Source organism: Phocoena phocoena, chromosome 7 (assembly GCF_963924675.1).
Source record: "Phocoena phocoena chromosome 7, mPhoPho1.1, whole genome shotgun sequence".
Taxonomy (NCBI): Eukaryota; Metazoa; Chordata; class Mammalia; order Artiodactyla; family Phocoenidae; genus Phocoena; species Phocoena phocoena.
This window is the reverse complement of record NC_089225.1, coordinates 56,671,072-56,688,933: the sequence shown is the minus strand read 5'-3', so window position 1 is coordinate 56,688,933 and position 17,862 is coordinate 56,671,072. Positions and strand designations below refer to the sequence as shown.

At 36.5% G+C, this 17,862-nt stretch overlaps 1 protein-coding gene across 1 annotated transcript in view; it reads left to right on the top strand.

Moving 5' to 3' along the window:
• CIR1 (corepressor interacting with RBPJ, CIR1) overlaps nucleotides 1-17,862 on the top strand; it is a 45,190-nt gene that overhangs the window by 22,433 nt on the left and 4,895 nt on the right. The window contains exons 8-10 of the mRNA XM_065880149.1: nucleotides 14,170-14,276; nucleotides 15,334-15,419; nucleotides 16,654-17,312. Coding sequence (XP_065736221.1) covers nucleotides 14,170-14,276; nucleotides 15,334-15,419; nucleotides 16,654-17,312 — 852 coding nt within the window. The remainder of the gene's footprint in view (nucleotides 1-14,169; nucleotides 14,277-15,333; nucleotides 15,420-16,653; nucleotides 17,313-17,862) is intronic.

Sequence of the window (17,862 nt, the reverse complement as noted above, 5' to 3'; positions counted from 1 at the left end):
ATAAGAAACTGCCAAACTGATCCAAGGTAGTTGCACCATTTTACATTCCCACCAACAATGAATGAGAGTTCCTGTAGCTCCACAGCCTCACCAGCATTTGGCATTGTCCGTGTTAGGAATTTTGGTCATTCTAGTAGGTATGTAGTGGTATCTCATTGTTCTATTTTTCATTTCCCTGATGACGTTATGCAGCACATCTATTCATATGCTTATTTGCCGTCTGTATATCTTCTTGGAGAGGTATCTGTTAGGCCTTTGGCCCATTTTTTTAAACTGGGTTATTTGCTTTCTTATTGTTGAGTTTTAAGAATTCTTTATATATTTGTGGTATCAGTCCTTTATCAGATATGTCTTCTGCAAATATTTTCTCCAAGTCTGTGGCTTGTCTTTTCATTTCCTTGAGCAAGTGTTTTTAATAGCTTTATTGAGTCATAATTTACATACAATACAGTTCACCCATTTGAAGTATACAATTCAGTGGCTTTGAATTTGCATATTCAGAGTTGTACATCCATTACCACAGTCAATTTTAGAACATTTTCATTTCCTCAAAATGAAACCCCACGCCCCTCAGTTCTTATCCCCAGTCCCCAGTCTCCCCCAGTCCTAGGCAATGAAAAATTTCACACTTTAACACAAAATTTCCTTGCCTCTCCCTACCCCAAACACGTAGCTTCAGTGTCCTCTCTCCACGGGTCTGGACATGTCATCTTCTTTACCTATTGACGTACACCAATATGCACAGAGTATTGTTAATGAGGGAAACTCATCCAGGCTGTCCAGAGTTTTTATTAGGATTTAATTACATGGGCATGATTCATTGAATCATTGGCCATGTGGTTGAACTCAATCTCTAGTCCCTCTCCCTTCCACCAGAGGTCAGGCTGATATGTGGCTCAAAGCTCCAACTCTTTAATCACATGGTTAGCCTTTCTGGTGTGGCCAGCCCCATCCTGAGTCATCTCCTTGGCAAAACCTGTCTAGGGGCTCACCATGAATAACAAAGACACTCCTATCACTCAAGAAAACTCTGAGATTTAGAGGCTCCCTTCCACGAATTGGGGACAGAGTTCTTCATTATACAACAGTTGTATTTTCATTTTCATTTAGTTCAAAATATTAAGTTTCTCTTGAGACTTCTTCTATCTGAGTGTTATTTAGGAGTGTGTTTATTTAATCTCCAAATATTTGGGGATTTTCTGGCTATCATTCTGTTATTCGTTTCTAGTTTAATTCCATTTTGGTCTGAGAGCATTCTTTGTATGATTTCTATTCTTTTAGTATTAAGGTATATGCTAAGGTTATGGCTCAGCATGTGGTCTTGGTGACTGTTCCATATGACAGGGGTCCCCAACCCCTGGGCCGTGGACCAGTACTGGTCTGCGGCCTGTTAGGAACTGGGCCACACGGCAGGAGGTGAGTGGTGGGTGAGCAAGCGAAGCTTCATCTGCTGTTCCCCATCGCTCCCCATCACTCGCGTTACCGCCTGAACCGTACCATCCCACCCCCCACCCCCCGTCCGTGTTAAAATTGTCTTCCATGAAACCGGACCCTGGTGCCAGAAAGGTTGGGGACTGCTGCCATATGAGCTTAAGTATGTGTATTCTGCTGTTGTTAGATGAAGTACTCAATAAATAACAACTAGATCAGGTTGATAGATGGTGCTGTTCAACTATACCCTGCTGATTTTCTGCCTGCTGGATCTGTCCATTTCTGAGAGAGGAGCACTGAAGTCTCCAACTGTAGTTGGGGATTTGTCTATTTCTAAAAACACTTCTGTTAGTTTTGGCCTCACATATTTTACTGCTCTGTTGTTAGGTGCATATACATTTGGGATTGTTATGTCTTGGAGAATGAGCCCCTTTTTCATTATGTAATTGTCTTTCTTTATCCTTGATAAATTTCCTTGGTCTGAAATCTGCTTTATCTGAAAATAATGTAATACTCCAGCTTTATTTTATTAGTGTTAGCATGGTATATCTTTCTCCATATCTTTCCTTTAATCTCTCTCTCTGTGTCTTTATATTTAACTTGGGTTTCTGTAGACAACACAGAGTCGGATCTTTTTTTAATCTATTATTGACATAATTGGATTAAAATCTGCCATATTTATAATTGTTTTCTATTTGTTGCCCTTGCTCTTTGTTTTTTTGGTTTTTTTTGCGATATGCGGGCCTCTCACTGCCGCAGCCTCTCCCGCCGCGGAGCACAGGCTCCGGATGCACAGGCCCAGCGGCCACGGCTCACAAGCCCGGCTGCTCCGTGGCATGTGGGATCTTCCCGGACCGGGGCACGAACCCGTGTCCCCCACGTCGGCAGGCGGACTCTCAACCACTGCGCCACCAGGGAAGCCCCCTTGTTCTTTGTTTTTGTCTTCCACTCTCTGCTTTCTCTGGTTTTAATTGAGTATTTTATGTGATTCCATTTTCTCTCCTCTCTTAGCATATCAATTATGCTTAATTTTTAAAAAATGTTAGTTGTTGCCCTAGAATTTGCAGTATACATTTACAGCTAATCTAAGTCCACTTACAAATAACACTGTACCACTTCATGAGTAGTGCCAGTACCTTATAACAGAGTAAACCAATATCTGTTATACAACACAATTCCTTTCTCCTGTCTCTTATAACATTACTGTCATACATGTCATTTATCCATAAGTTATAATGCATCCAGTTTATTCTTGCTGTTATTATTTTGAATAATATGTTATCTGTTAGATCAGTTAAGAATAAAAAACATAAAATATTGTATCTTTTATTTCTTATCAAATGCTCTTTCTTTATGTAGACCTAAGTTTCTGATCTATGTCATTTCCTTCTTTCTGAATAACTTCTTTTTAATATTTCTTGAAAGGCAGGTCTACTAGTAACATGTTCCTCAATTTTTGTTTGCCTGAGAAAGTATTTCTTCTTCACTTTTGAAGGATAATTTTACTGGATACTGGATAATTTCTATGTTGGTAGGTTTTTCCTTTCAACCTTTAAATATTTCACTCCACTCTCCTCTTGCTTGCATGGTTTCTTAAGAGAAGTCTCACGATTCTTATCCTTGTTCCTCTCCTGGTAAGGTTTTTTTCCCCCTCCGACATCTTTCAAGATTTTCTCTTCATCTTTGATTTTCTGCAGTTTGAATATCATATACCTAGGTACAGATTTTTGGTATTTATCCTGCTCCATGTTTTCTGAGCTTCCTGGATTTGTGGTTTGGTGTCTATCATTAGTCTTGAGAAATCTCAGCCATTATTATTTCAAATATTTTTTTCTGTTCTTTTCTGTCTTCTCTCTTTCCCTTCTGGTATTCCTGTTGTACATATGTTACACCTTTTGTAATTGTCCTACAGTTTTTGGATATTCTGGGTTCCCTTTTTTTTTTTTAATTTTCTGTTCAGTTTAAGAAGTTTCTATTGACCTATCTTAAAGCTTACTGATTCTTTCCTCAGTTATGCCTAGTCTACTGATGACCTCATCAGAAGCATTCTCCATTTCTATTAGTGTTTTTTATTTCTGTCATTTCCATTAGATTCTTTCTCAGAGTTTCCATTTCTCTGCTTACAGTACCTATCTGTTTTGCATGTTGTCCCCTTTTTCCATTAGAGCCCTTAGCATATGAATCTTAGTTATTTTAGATTCCCAGTCTGATAATTCCAGAATCTTCATTATAGCTGAGCTTGATTCTGATGCTTGCTTTGTCTTTCCAGACTGTGGTTTTTGCCTCTTATCATACTTGTAATTTTTTGTTGAAAGCCAGACATGGTGTATCAGGTAGACAGAACTGAGATAAACAGGCCTTTAGTGTGAAGTTTTATGTTTATCTGGCTAGGAGTTAGGTTGTATTTACTCTTTGCTATAGCTGTAGATTTTAGAGGATAAATATCCTCTGGTGTCATTGTTTTGGTCTCCTCTGTTATCTTTGGGTTTCCCTACAGACTCTGTTAATAGAGGCTGAGCCTGGCTTCAGTTGTAATCTTATGTTATTTTACAGGAGCCCTACTGTTGTAGTGGTAAGATATGAGGGGAGGGGAAGCATTCTATAATCCTATGACTAGGTTTCAGTTTTTTAGTGAGCTTCTGCCCCTGGGAAGTAACCTTCACGTGTGTTTCTCAGCTTTTTTTCCCCCACTTCTCAGCTTTTTTTCTTCACCCACATAGGTTAGGCCCTGGTGAAATAGCTTCCTTTGAGGGTAAGCATTTGTTCAGGACAACAAAATGCTCTGGGCGTATTTCAAGATGATTACTTTTCCCTTCCCACTGTTGGAAGTACAAGGGGATTGTTATTTGATGTTCACAGTGAGAACCTGGTGGGGCTTCTGGAAGTAAAACTCACAGAAGTGTTGGGGCCCCTTTAAGGTTGAGCCCCCAGGAGTTTTCATCTCTCAAGCTAGTCCTTGCTCAGTCTCCAAGAATAGTCAGTTATCATTTAAGTATTTCTACCAATTGCTGGCTCTGTTGGTTTCTGGTCTCGGTTAAACTGAGTCTCTGTATCACCTGTCTCTCCCATTTGGGAGCAGTGATTTGCTCTGTGATCTCAATTCTCCGATAGATCTATAAGATTTATTGATGTTCACTTTTTTCAGCTTTTTTCTTGTTGTGAGAATGGGAGGAATTTCAGGCTCTTCATATATTGGACTGAAGCCTAAAAGTTGTAAAAGCAACATAAAAGTGAAGAAACATTGATTCGAAATTTGTTAACATAAGATTCATATTGTAGTAATTATTTGACTTTTGTTTTTTTAGGTTTAAGTTGCTATATATTTAAAGTTACTTTGCCATTTTTTTAAATGATTTTTAAAATTTATTTATTTATTATTTATTTTTGGTTGCGTTGGGTCTTTGTTGCTGTGTGTGGACTTTCTCTAGTTGCGGCGAGCAGGGGCTACTCTTTGTTGCAGTATGCGAGCTTCTCATTGTGGTGGCTTCTCGTTGCAGATCACGGGCTCTAGGCGCACAGGCTTCAGTATTGTGGCACATGGGCTCAGTAGTTGTGGCTCACGGGCTCTAGAGCACGGGCTCAGTAGTTGTGGTGCATGGGCTTAGTTGCTCTGTGGCATGTGGGATCTTCCCAGACCAGGGCACAAACCTGTGTCCCCTGCATTGGCAGGAGGATTCTTAACCACTGTGCCACCAGGGAAGTCCCTGCCATTTTTTTTTTTTGGGCGGTACACAGGCCTCTCACTGTTGTGGGCTCTCCCGTTGCAGAGCACAGGCTCCGGACACACAGGCTCAGCGGCCATGACTCACGGGCCCAGCCGCTCCGCAGCATGTGGGATCTTCCTGGACCGGGGCACGAACCCATGTCCCCTGCATCGGCAGGCGGACTCTCAACCACTGCGCCACCAGGGAAGCCCCCTGCCATTTTTTTAAACTTAATTTTAAGAATATTTGGAACTGACTCTATATGATAATATGGTAAATTTCACGTTTTTAATCAAAGTAAATTTTAAATGCAAAATGGTATCACTGGATATTCTTGACATATACAAAATTTCTTTTTCTTTATAACGCTTAAGTATGAGATCCAGCCATACCACTGACAGCTAAAATGATGATTGGTACTTAATGTTTCAGGTTTCTCTAACCAGTCTTGTGTACGCCAAAGGTTTTAGTGCATTTAAACAATATGAAAATTAATAATAGCTTAAATTGAGGAAAGTATTATTTTATACTTGTTGCAAACATTTGTTTACATATCAGTGCTCTTTTCCTTGCCTTATTTCCCCTAAGTCTTGATTTAATTTTTGTTGAAGAATATTACACTAAGCTGTAGTACTAATAGCAGTTTCCTGCGGTAGTACTCCCACATGCTGCTCCTCCATCTTTCCATCAACCTGTCATGTTGGAGGAATTTTTGTTGCTTGAGAATATGTTTGGGAAATTTAACAAAATAATTGTCTGATCATAAGCTTGTACTAGAAGGACACCTAGGAGCATGCTGGAGCATGCTGGAGGGACTTTGTTTAGAAAAAAAGATGATAAACTCAGTTGCCCTTCTGGCACATCCGGCCCTTATCTGTTACGGAGTTCTTTTATGTAACTCCTTGAAGAAGTTGAATCCTCCCAGGATAGCTACTGAGTTAGCCCTACATCTGATGGCAGAATTTTTTTTAAATCCTTCAACATAATTCTACTGCAGAAAAAGTATTTGTTACCAGAATCCCTTTAAAGCTAAACTCTTCAAATAGGTGGATTTTAAAACTAATAAAGGATTGACCTCAAAATAAAAAGGAAAGTTAGGCAGGCACCACTTCTTCTCTCCTTTAATATGTAGTTGTGTGGTTGTTTGTTATTGAGATGTATGAGCTCTTTGTATATTTTGAAAATTAAGCCCTTGTCAGTAGTTACTCAGCCATAAAAAATAATGAAATAATGCCATTTGCAGCAACATAGATGGACCTAGAGATTGTCATACTGAGTGAAGTCAGAGAAAGAGAAATGTCATATGATACCGCTTATACACAGAAACTAAAAAGAAATGATACAAATGAACTTATTTACAAAACAGAAACAGACTTACAGACTTAGAGAACAAACATATGGTTACCAGGGAGGAAGGGAGAGAACAAACATATGGTTACCAGGGAGGAAGGGTGGAGGGAAGGGATAGTTAGGGAGTTTGGGATTGACATGTACACACTGCTGTATTTAAAACGCATAACCAACCAGGACCTACTGTTATAGCACAGGGAACTCTGCTTACTGTTATGTGGCAACCTGGATGGGAGGGGAGTTTGGGGGGGAATGGATACATGTATGTGTATGGCTGAGTCGCTCTGTGGTGTACCTGAAACTATCACAGCATTGTTAATCGGCTATACTCCAATATAAAATAAAAAGTTTTAGGGACTTCCCGGTGGTGCAGTGGATAAGAATCCGCTTGCCAGTGCAGGGGACATGGGTTTGAGCCCTGGTCCGGGAAGATCCCACATGCCGCAGAGCAACTAAGCCCGTGCGCCACAACTACTGAGCCTGCGCTCTAGAGCCCGCGTGCTGCAACTACTGAAGCCCACGTGCGTAGAGCCTGTGCTCTGCAACAAGAGACGCCACCACAGTGAGGCCCACTCGCTGCAACTAGAGAAAGCCCGCGCACAGCAACGAAGACCCAGTGCAGCCAAAAATAAAAATTAAATTAAAAAAAAAACATAAAATAAGTTTTAAAAAAATTTGATAAGTCGGGAACATACATGTTTTTAAATGCATGAGAAAACTAATTATCTAAAAAGAACTATTGACCTATTAAAGAGATTATTCAGTAAAACTTGTCAATTCATAGTGTTTCAAAGGTCAAATTGATGTTCTTGATTAGTACTTTAAATTTTGGCTATTTTAAGTGACTACAGATGGTTACTCATTTTGAACTATTTATAAGCACTATTACAATTCAGTGATTAAATGTGTTGTTAGAGTGGCTATGCCTTGAAATTCCATTGACATTAACAAATTAATTGCAATCCTGTCAGTAAATGGCTCTGCTCTGTGTTAAAGGCATATGTGGGGCTAGTGGAGGCTACACCTCCCCAATCTCAAAGGGGTATTATGATTCTCAGATCCCAATCATAACTCTCTTTTACATGACTCTTCCTGTTAATATCATTCCATCTACTCAAGGTCTGCCAACTTCAAGTAAAGGAAATTAACTACTGATTACCTGGGTAAAGGAGAATGAATGAAATGTAGTCTACCTAGTAAATATTAATTCTACCCAAATCAAACTTAAGTTAACATGAACCTTCGTCATGTTCCACTCATTTAAAATGCCATATTTTTTACCTTTTTCTAAATCCTATGAGTTTGAAAGTCAAACTCAGTTTCTAGTTCTTTCCTAGAAAGTATTGCTTTTCTGAAATATGTAATGTATCTTATTTATCTTTGTATTCCCAATGCTTTCCACAGTGCACATGCTTACTAAATAATAGTTCAGTGAGTGGCTGAAGAGTTAGGCTTTGCTAACTATACTAAACATCACTGTTTATCATCTTATTCTCTGAATATATCTTATAACACAAATTTATAATTTATATTTTTCCTATTCTTTTATATTAACTAATTTTCCCAAAAAAGATTATAAGCTTGAAGGCAAAAACCAAGTTCTCCATTCTTTATTTTCAAGTACTTAGTGAGATAAAATAATAAGCCCTCAATAATACATATTGATTTGTAAAATCACTTTCTATGTTATATACTAGGGAAGAATAAGTTGAAATTCCCTATGCAGGGCTCTCTCCATAGTTTGAGAGAGATCTAGTATAGAAATGTAGTGAGAGTCTATAGTAACTCAGTCATTCAGTAATTACTGTTGACTGATTTAATTTATTTTTAAGTAAAATGCACTGGTCTTAAGTGTAGATTGAGTTTGACAAATGTATGCACCCATGTAACCAATGTTTCTGACAAATACAGAGCATAGAGCATTGCTGTCACCCTGGTAAATACCCTTCTATCCCCTTCCAGTTGGCATCCTCCACCTACAACTACTACTCTCATTTCTAATCCCATATATTACTTTTACCTGTCCATGAACTTCATATAAATGGAATCATACAGTATGTGTTCTTCTGTGTCTGACTTCTTTGACTCAGCATACTGTTTTTGAGGTTCATGGATGCACAGCTTTTCAAGAGCGTTCGTATTCTCATAACTTCTTTAGAACATAGTGCTGACTTCTAATACTTCATGTTCATCACAACACAAATGATTTTTCTTAGTCCTCTAGGACTATGAATTCACTTTATTATCTTTATTCACTTTAGTATTTAGTGATAGTTGTATCATCAGTAAAACACCTGCATGTAAATTAAGTTGAAAATATGTGTGAAGACATAATCAGATATACCTCAAATATCTTTAACATTATTGATTCTGTAAGGCAAGATTGTGTTTTATAGTGTTTTTCACTAGCATACAATAAGGGCAGTTTCATCTTTCCCTGCCTTTGTGTATTTTCCAGACACACAGACAAAAATGAAATGTTTAATTTTTCTTTTACATTGTATGTCTTAATAGAGATCAAATTAGCTTTCTCCAGTATGAACTCAGGATAAGGGCAATAAGAAACCTTATTGTTTCCAGCCTCCACTAAGATGAACTGGCAACATGTCAGGAAAATTCTCAGTATGGAGCAGTTTTATTACAATTCAGTACAATTGGTTCTTGCATAACCTTTAGAAAATCATACATAAAACATTCTCATCTATATAAATAAAAATCACCCACACACTTTATTAATAGCTTTGTTCACTTTTTCCCTGGGACTTGTGCTGCATGCTGTGCCCCCCTTTTCAGTCTTTTTTTAAGGTAACTTTCTATAAGCTTTCTTTAAAGCAAAAAGGTTAGGTAATATTAGGATTCAAATACAAATGTAAGATAACTGTGATAATTCTCCCTCTTGATCGTGTACTATTACTAGTGTTTCTAAGTGTCCGTTTTACATTTAGTGACAGGGAGTGGCTTTTTCACAATATATAGTCAGTTTAACCGTAAGAAAGAAGGAAGAAATAAATGTCATACTTTTCATGGAAATAAGAATCATAATTCATTTGTGATGTGTTTGGGGGTTTATTTTCAAACCCACGCATTTTTAAGGTTGTATCACTGTTACTGTGACTACAATAAATACATGATGAAAGCAAGAACATACCAGGTTGAAGTCTCAGCCTTTTTTCCTTAGTCTAGTTCATTAGCAAAAATGTGTTTCTTTTCAGGTCTCATTTTCCTGAATCCAAACTTTAGAAAACTTTCCATTATTCCCCTAAAATATGTGTTATAAAATACCAAAATAATGTAATAATAAGCCTCTAGATCTAACTGCTCATTTACAGTAAATACAAGGGCTAGAAGAACATATTAAATGACATCACTACCCAGAATGGGGGAGATTCTACAGTACAAATGACCCAGTTTCTTCAACAAATGAATAGCAATAAGGGGGGAGTGGAGGAAAAGTGGCTACCTTTTTTTAGATTAAAAGAGATTTAAGATATGTGTCATTTGTACCTCAAAAGTAGAGAGGGAGAGAGAGACTTAAGAGATACATAAACCAAATGCAATGTGTGGAACTTGTTTGGATCCTAATGTGAACAAGCCAACTGTAAAAAAAAATTTTTTTTGAGGTAATTGGGGAAATCTGAATGTTGACTGGATTTTATAACTGTCAGTATTAATAAGTGTAACAAAGGTGTTAGGGCTTTATTTTTAAGAAATAGCCCATATTAGTGATTTATATACCAAAGTGATGTCTGAATTTTTATTTAAAATACTCTATCAAAAAAGAAACAAAAAACCCTGGAGGTAATAAATAAAACAAGGATGGCAAAACATTGATAATTGTTGAAGCTGTGTGATGAATATATAGAACTCTTTATTCTCCCTAGGTTTGAGATTTTTTCATTGTATCAAGTTAAAATACACACACAGAATGAGAAGGAAAATAATTAATCACCACTGTCATCACAAACAAAATGATATTCACTCTAGGAATAGAATTTTAGTCTCAGGAAGCAGTAGCACCCTATAAATTAAATTAGTGTATTAAATTTGGGGGAAGGAGGGGAAAGTATTTCTAATACAGCCATACTTAACCTGTAACTCAGTGTCCTTTTTCCCACTGAATACCATAAAACTGTAGAAGGTAATGCTTCATTTGAAAGGAACAGTGAACTTTGGAAGGAAGGTAGCTCTGTCCTTGGGAAGAGCAGATGGGCCCAGGCTAACAGTGAGACACAGGAATATCTCTTCCTTCAGCATTAGTCTCCCTCCTGTGCCATTTGTGGGATTCATGTGGGACTGCTGTCCTCTAATTGGGGAGTCGGCGACAGGGCCTTTCTCACGGCCAGCACTTTTGACTCCTATATTATTCTCTGATAAAATACCTATTTTACTACAGAACAATTTTTACCTTCTATTGCTTCGTTCTATAAAAATGAATGCTCTTAATGAATGGATTAAACCCTTTACAAACATAATTTTGTACGACATAATTTGCCTTCTGAGAATTTATTTTTTCTGTGACATTGACTTCATGTTGTTTTTCTAGTAGAAAATAGTCTGGGTCTAATCAGGGCATAGAACTGAATACCATAGTCACAGTATTTTGGTGCTTACCCACATCACAGCAAAGAAAGTTTGCAAAATTAATGAATGTTGAAAAACAGTTTCTTCAGTGGACCAACTTTTCTAAGTTGGAACACTGGTTTTCAAGCTATGGAGGCTTAACCCAGCCTGACTGAAGTGATCTAGAAAGGAGCCTTCACAAATCTACATTTTAAAACAAATGCCCTTTTTCTGAGTTCTCTAGAATCATTCTGCCATAGCAAATTTAAGAGCAAACCAAACCTTCCTGAACCCCAGCTCCATCTGTAATTTAAATTATAAAGGCATCCAAAAAAAGTAGTCATTTTGCATTTGAACATATTGTAAAATCTGTCTTCAACATACCTATATAATCTATTGATATTATATCAATTAAATTTTGAGTTCTCAGAGAGCTGGAGTCATTTCTGTCAGGTTAACTCTACATAGCCACTACCACAGTAACATGAAAGTATAAAGATACCTTGCTGAATATATCTTAATTAAACCTGACTTGTCATATCTTTCTAGAAGTTTTGATGATAGAAGGAGAAAGTTTAAGTACAAAAAGAAGTGAATAAGACTGGATTTTGAAAAATGTTACTATTAAGAGCATTTTTTGTGAAAAATATATAATAATCACAAAAGTTTTATAGCTACTGACAAAAATAATAGTTACTATTTTTTAGGTACTTCACTAAACATTGTTTAGAGTCTTACAGTGTGGAAGTATATGCTAAGCATACGTACTACAAAATTTCAGTTGAGATTTTGGAGAAATACAAATGATGGAAGAGTAATGTTTGTTTTATAGTCTGAATAATCTCTGTCAGCCTGGGGAAAGAGAGATCATTTTCTTGAAGTAGTTGGAAGTACTGTAATGAAAAATTTTAAAGTATGTTTTCTAAAGCATTTTATTAAAAGTACCCATCTTTTGATGAAAACTGATGAAATCAGTACCCTTTCATCATAATGGCCAAGCTCTTTAGCCCTTTACTGGAGTGGTTTTTATCCTAATTCTTAGCATGTTTGCTTTCTGAATTCATTGAACATCTAAAAAAGTTGTTGACAAGGAAATGTAGTTTTGACACTTCAGGAAAGACATTTTCTACTTTATAAAATTCGGTTCCTACATGTGAAGTTTGAGAAGCCACCAAAGTGAGACACTCTATAATTAATTTAAAGCTATTAATTATATTAGCACTTCAATGCCATTTAGAGGCACTCCATACTAATATTTAAAGTTCAATTTTTGGGACTTCTCTGGTAGCGCAGTGGTTAAGAATCCGCTTGCCAGTTCAGGGGACACAGGTTTGATCCCTGGTCCAGGAAGATCCCATATGCCGTGGAGTGACTAAGCCTGTGTGCCACAACTACTGAGCCTGTGCTCTAGAGCCTGCGAGCCACAACTACTGAGTCCGCGTGCCACAACTACTGAAGCCCGCACGCCTAGAGCCCATTCTCTGCAACAAGAGAAGCCACCGCAATGAGAAGCCCGTGCACCACAACGAAGAGTAGCCTCCGCTCGCCACAACTAGAGAAAGCCCGCGCGCAGCGACGAAGACCCAACGTAACCAAAAATAAATAAAATAAATGAATTTATAAAATTCAGTTTTTTACTTAACATATTATTATCAGTATTATCAACCAAATTGAATTTTTCTAGAAGTCATTAAAGTAATCCACAGGAAATTAAATTAATTGTATAAAAGAAAAAACAAACCAAAAATCCAGTGTTGTTTTAAAATGAAATATTAATATCAATGAAATAAAGATGGTGCTTTATGATGTTTTTGTTTTGTTTTCAATTAAATAAGGCTTTTTCCTGCAGTAAATTAAAGCATCACATTATTAATACTTCCCATACACCAGTAATAGGCAGTTTTTTCTAATTATCTCCCTAATACCTATAGCCAACTTTCAGTTGTTTTTGGTAATATGAGTAGAATGGTAAAGCCCAGAGTCCAATAAAAGTTATTAACCTATACCTGAACTTGTCTGACCAAACTTTTTACCAAAGATGCTATTGGCAAGAGAACAGATTTGAATTATATTGCCTATTGCCTTTTGTTTTTTTATGGTAACATGTAAGTGAGCATGCAAAATAAGTAGTAAAAGACCAATAAATCAGGGAAAAGGTAAAGAAATTAGATGACGTATTTAATCAACAAACTAGAGTATCAGTTTCTGAATATTTCTCTATCCCCCACCCTCCCTTATGAGTTCCTTGTTGGCAGGAACTGTCGTATTCTTACCTGTATTCCAGATACATTGCCCAGTACAGTTCTTTTAAGCCAGTGTAATGATTTAGGCCAGAAACTAAACTTCCATGAAATGTTGTCATTATTTGCTACTTGCAGGGAAAACAAAATGAAACTGGAATATATAAAAGAAGGAGGAAAGAATCTTTCCTATCTTATGTAAACATAATAATGTTTGAGGGAAGGGTGCAGATGTTTAAAATTTTTTATTTTTAATTATATCTATGTTTAGTCCATATTATTTGTCTTTAGAGCATATTATGTGACCAAAAACAAGCTCACTTTTCAAAAAGTTTGGGGATTTTGTAAAAGTGGAAACAACAGCTTGTAGAAAATATAACACATACACACCTATAGCTAGCCTAAAATTGCTTGTCACCAACCCCAAACTAATGACTAGAAGTTTCAAACTCTGAAAATGTATATATGCAAGATTAACTAAAGTACTTGATTGTTACTGATAGCATATGTGTAAGTATCTCTTTTCAAATTGAATTCTTACTGAGAGAATAACTATTAGAAGTTTAATTGCAGTCTTTTATCATTTTGCTTTGATTTTATACTAAAAACTGCCAAGCAGATAACACTTAAGTGTATCTTTTTCAATATGACAAAGTTACATAAGAGAATCCCCTAGCACGTAAGAAAAATGCAATTATTTTCTATTCTGAATCTCCAGACTGCTGTTTTAGAAAATCATATCTGATTATTTGCTCAGCAGAAGATTATTGAGTTGATTTAGCTGTGATTTTACTTAACAAAGCTTCAACTGCATTCCTACTGTGGAGTCCGAAAAAGGTAGAGAGTTATAAATGATACATTCAAACTGTGATTTTTGTGAACAGGACCATCGATGCACCCCTCAGAGCTAATAGCGGAGATGAGAAATAGTGGGTTTGCATTGAAACGAAACGTACTGGGGAGAAACTTGACCGCAAATGATCCATCACAGGTAATGATCTTTTTATCAGTAAGCTGAAAATGTCTATAAATCTAAATGTGATTGCTTGTGAATTGCTACTTAATGTTTTCCAATATGTATATATCCATAGGAAGGCAAGATAGAGCAAAGAAAATGCCTAAAACGTATTTTGATTTTGCTTATTATTTTAACCTAAATGAAATGTTTTTAAACCTATATTTTAATAAACGAACCTGCTCCTCTGGGTTTATATGGATAAAATATCTAACTGATCTGGTGATACGGTTGTTACTTTTTCCTTCCTGCTAACTTACCCATGAAGTGACATTAAACAGAACCAATGGGAAGAAGTGTATAAAAGCAAACCCCTAAAAAATATGGAAAATATTTTAAACAGTTACTTGATTAAAGTGTACATAGATCCAGAAAATGGTTGAGTTTAAAGGGTTAAATGCAGATGTTCTAATACAAACCATTTATTTCATTTAATGAGGAAACTGGAGCCCTCAGAAGTTAAGTGATTTCCCTGAGATCATGTGGCTTTTTAGAGACAGAGCTGAGACTAAAACCCAGACTCCCACTGGCATAAACTTGTACTGCTCTGAAAGAGTCACCTTCCTTCTCAAACATTGCTAGGGATTGTACGTATAACGTGTATATCATGTATTTGTACTGTTTAATATACTTGATAATGTACTATTGAACTTGTAAAGGCAAAAATTGTGGATGTTTTGACCTTCTCCTAAAGTTCATGACCTTCCTGGTTTTTATGTTCCATTAAATTAAAAAGAAAATTGAGAGAGTAGAAGCCATGCTATAAACATTTTGTCTATGCTTCTCTGTCGTCCTCTCCTGATAAAGGTTGTTAATGGTGGCAAAGCAGTCATCTTAACCTCTTAGGGCATTATGATCCTCCTTGGCAGGTAGACTACAAAAATTTTTTAATTCCACTTTCCAATCCAAAATGTCGTACTCATTTACAGTATGTCCCTAATACAAAATGTCTTATTTGTAAATGTTTCCTTTCCTGTCTGATAACTAACTTGTCTTATAATCTAGCAATTTAATGATGTCTTTGTTGACTTAGGAATATGTTGCAAGTGAGGGTGAAGAAGATCCAGAAGTCGAATTTTTAAAGTCACTAACAACCAAACAAAAACAGAAACTTCTCAGGTGATTAAAAAGTGTCTGTTTAATGAATTCAACTACATTTTTTCTTATGTTTCATCTTAGTGTCATATTCAACTCTGATCCTAAGTTTAAGGTACTTAAACCATGTATCACATTCATTTACTGATTTATTCTTCAGCTATAGTAGTACAATTTTATCTTTCTTTCAGTAATATGAAAATGAATGTAAGATTATATACTCAGTTTATACCGCAAAGTCACTGCACTTTTCAGAACATTTAATTTGGAAATAGATTTATTTGTAGGTTTTAGTTTTCACAGATTTGTATATATCTTTGCATACAGTTTGTTCTTAGAAGATTGTGGGCCATGTATTACTCTTCTTACATTTTGTACAATTTTATGAGGAATGCCAAAAAATGCTTAAATTTAAAGTCAGTATGAATCGTGTTAAACAGACTACCTCTGGATTAAAGAATCCAAGAAATGTCTGCTGAGTCCAACAGAGGGAGCTCATGATGTTTCAATATGTGGAGTTTTGAGAATGGCTGGACAGAATCCAGTGAAGACATTTTTATTTCAGAGTAACTCAAACATATCATATAAACAAGTTACTCTTCTGAGAATGTGAAATACTCTTTAGAAATTCAGAATGCCATAATAGAATTGTCCTAATTATTTATTTATAAGTCTAAACAATTGTTGAAAACTAATATGTGATTATTTTATTTTATGTAACTAAAATAGAATACTAAAAAAATGTAAAATGTATTAAACTTATTCAGACTTTCTGGAGAAAATGCCCTTGAAATTTGATAGTGTAATGTTAATGGGTATTTCCATATTTAAAATAGTACATACATAAAATTAATGTTTCATCTGATTAGAGCTTTATATTTCAGTTTGCAGTTGGTCCAGCTAATCTTACAAACTTTTCTTTATGCCAGGATGACCATTTATTTAGGGTACTATATAATTACAAATTCTGATTCAGTAAGAATTTTTTTAATAGTTATTACTATTGAGGAAAGTATACTGAGACAGTTAATGCATTTTTTAATTTAAATTATAGTATATGTGACTTGAATAATTTACAGGGAAGAAAATGATTTGTCATTTAATAAAAGTAAAGAATGTATTTGTATTTGAATACCACTTTTTTTTGAATACCACTTTTAATAGCTTCTAAGAAACTATATTGTCTATTCAAAATTTTATATTTGTCGGTGAAAGGACTGTTTTTACATAGCCTGTCACTGTTTTTTCCCAATAACAGGAAATTGGATCGACTTGAGAAGAAAAAAAAGAAAAAGAGAAAAGATAGAAAAAAGAAAAAGCTTCAGAAGAGCAGAAGTAAACACAAAAAGCATAAAAACAAATCCTCCTCCTCTTCCTCTTCCTCCTCTGGTGGCACTTCAGAAAGCAGCAGTGAGAGTGACAACAAAGAAAAAAAAATACAGAAGAAGAAAAGAAAGAAACACAAGCGTTCAGGGAATTACAACAGTGGTTCTGAAGAGATGGACAAGTCTAAGAAGAGAAAACTTGATGAAGAACGTTCTAGCAGTCACAGTAACAAGGAAAAGCCTAGGTTTTTAAAACAAGAGAGTTCTGGGGAGAAGAGCAAATGGAGGCATTCTGATTCTGACAGAAAGCCCAGAAGCCATAACCAGAGTCCAGAGGAGAGAGGATCTGGAAGAAATGAGAGAGGCAGCAGGAGCCAGAGCAGGGATGAGAGGAGTAGGAGAAGCCGAAGCAGAAGTCATGGTGGTTACAAGCCAGGAGAAATAAGAAGACGGCCACGGCCAAGTCCCAGCGAAGAGTGGGACAGAAGAAATGACACCAGAAGCCACGGCACAGATAGATACAGAGGAGGGAAGATGCACAGGGCATTATCAGGAGACAGGCACACTAGAGTGATGCAAAGAGAATGGAGAAGTAGAGAATAGAGACTTGTATGTGACAATTACCTGGAAATAAAAATATCTCCACTTCCTTCTTGAATACCTTTAGCAAGGGCTAAATTATGTACTATTGTCTTTCTAATAAAAAAGCTCTATTTTAATTTTTCATCTCTGTAAACTGTTATATCAGGTACAAAACTACATGAATCCCATAAGAATGAACTTGGCAAATATTTGTAAGTGATCTATTTGGAGGCTGTAAAAATATCTTCTGTTGGGCTTCCCTGGTGGTGCAGTGGTTGGGAGTCCGCCTGCCAATGCAGGGGACGCGGGTTCGTGCCCCGGTCCGGGAGGATCCCACATGCCGCGGAGCGGCTGGGCCTGTGAGCCGTGGCCGCTGGGCCTGTGCGTCTGGAGCCTGTGCTCCGCAACGGGAGAGGCCGCAGCAGTGAGAGGCCCGCGTACCACAAAAAAAAAAAAAAAAAAATCTGTTCATTAATGTTTCTTGTGCCCTATAACAAAAACCCCATGTAACTGCGTGACATTTTCTTTGTTCTGAAACATCATTAAAAGAATGACAGTAC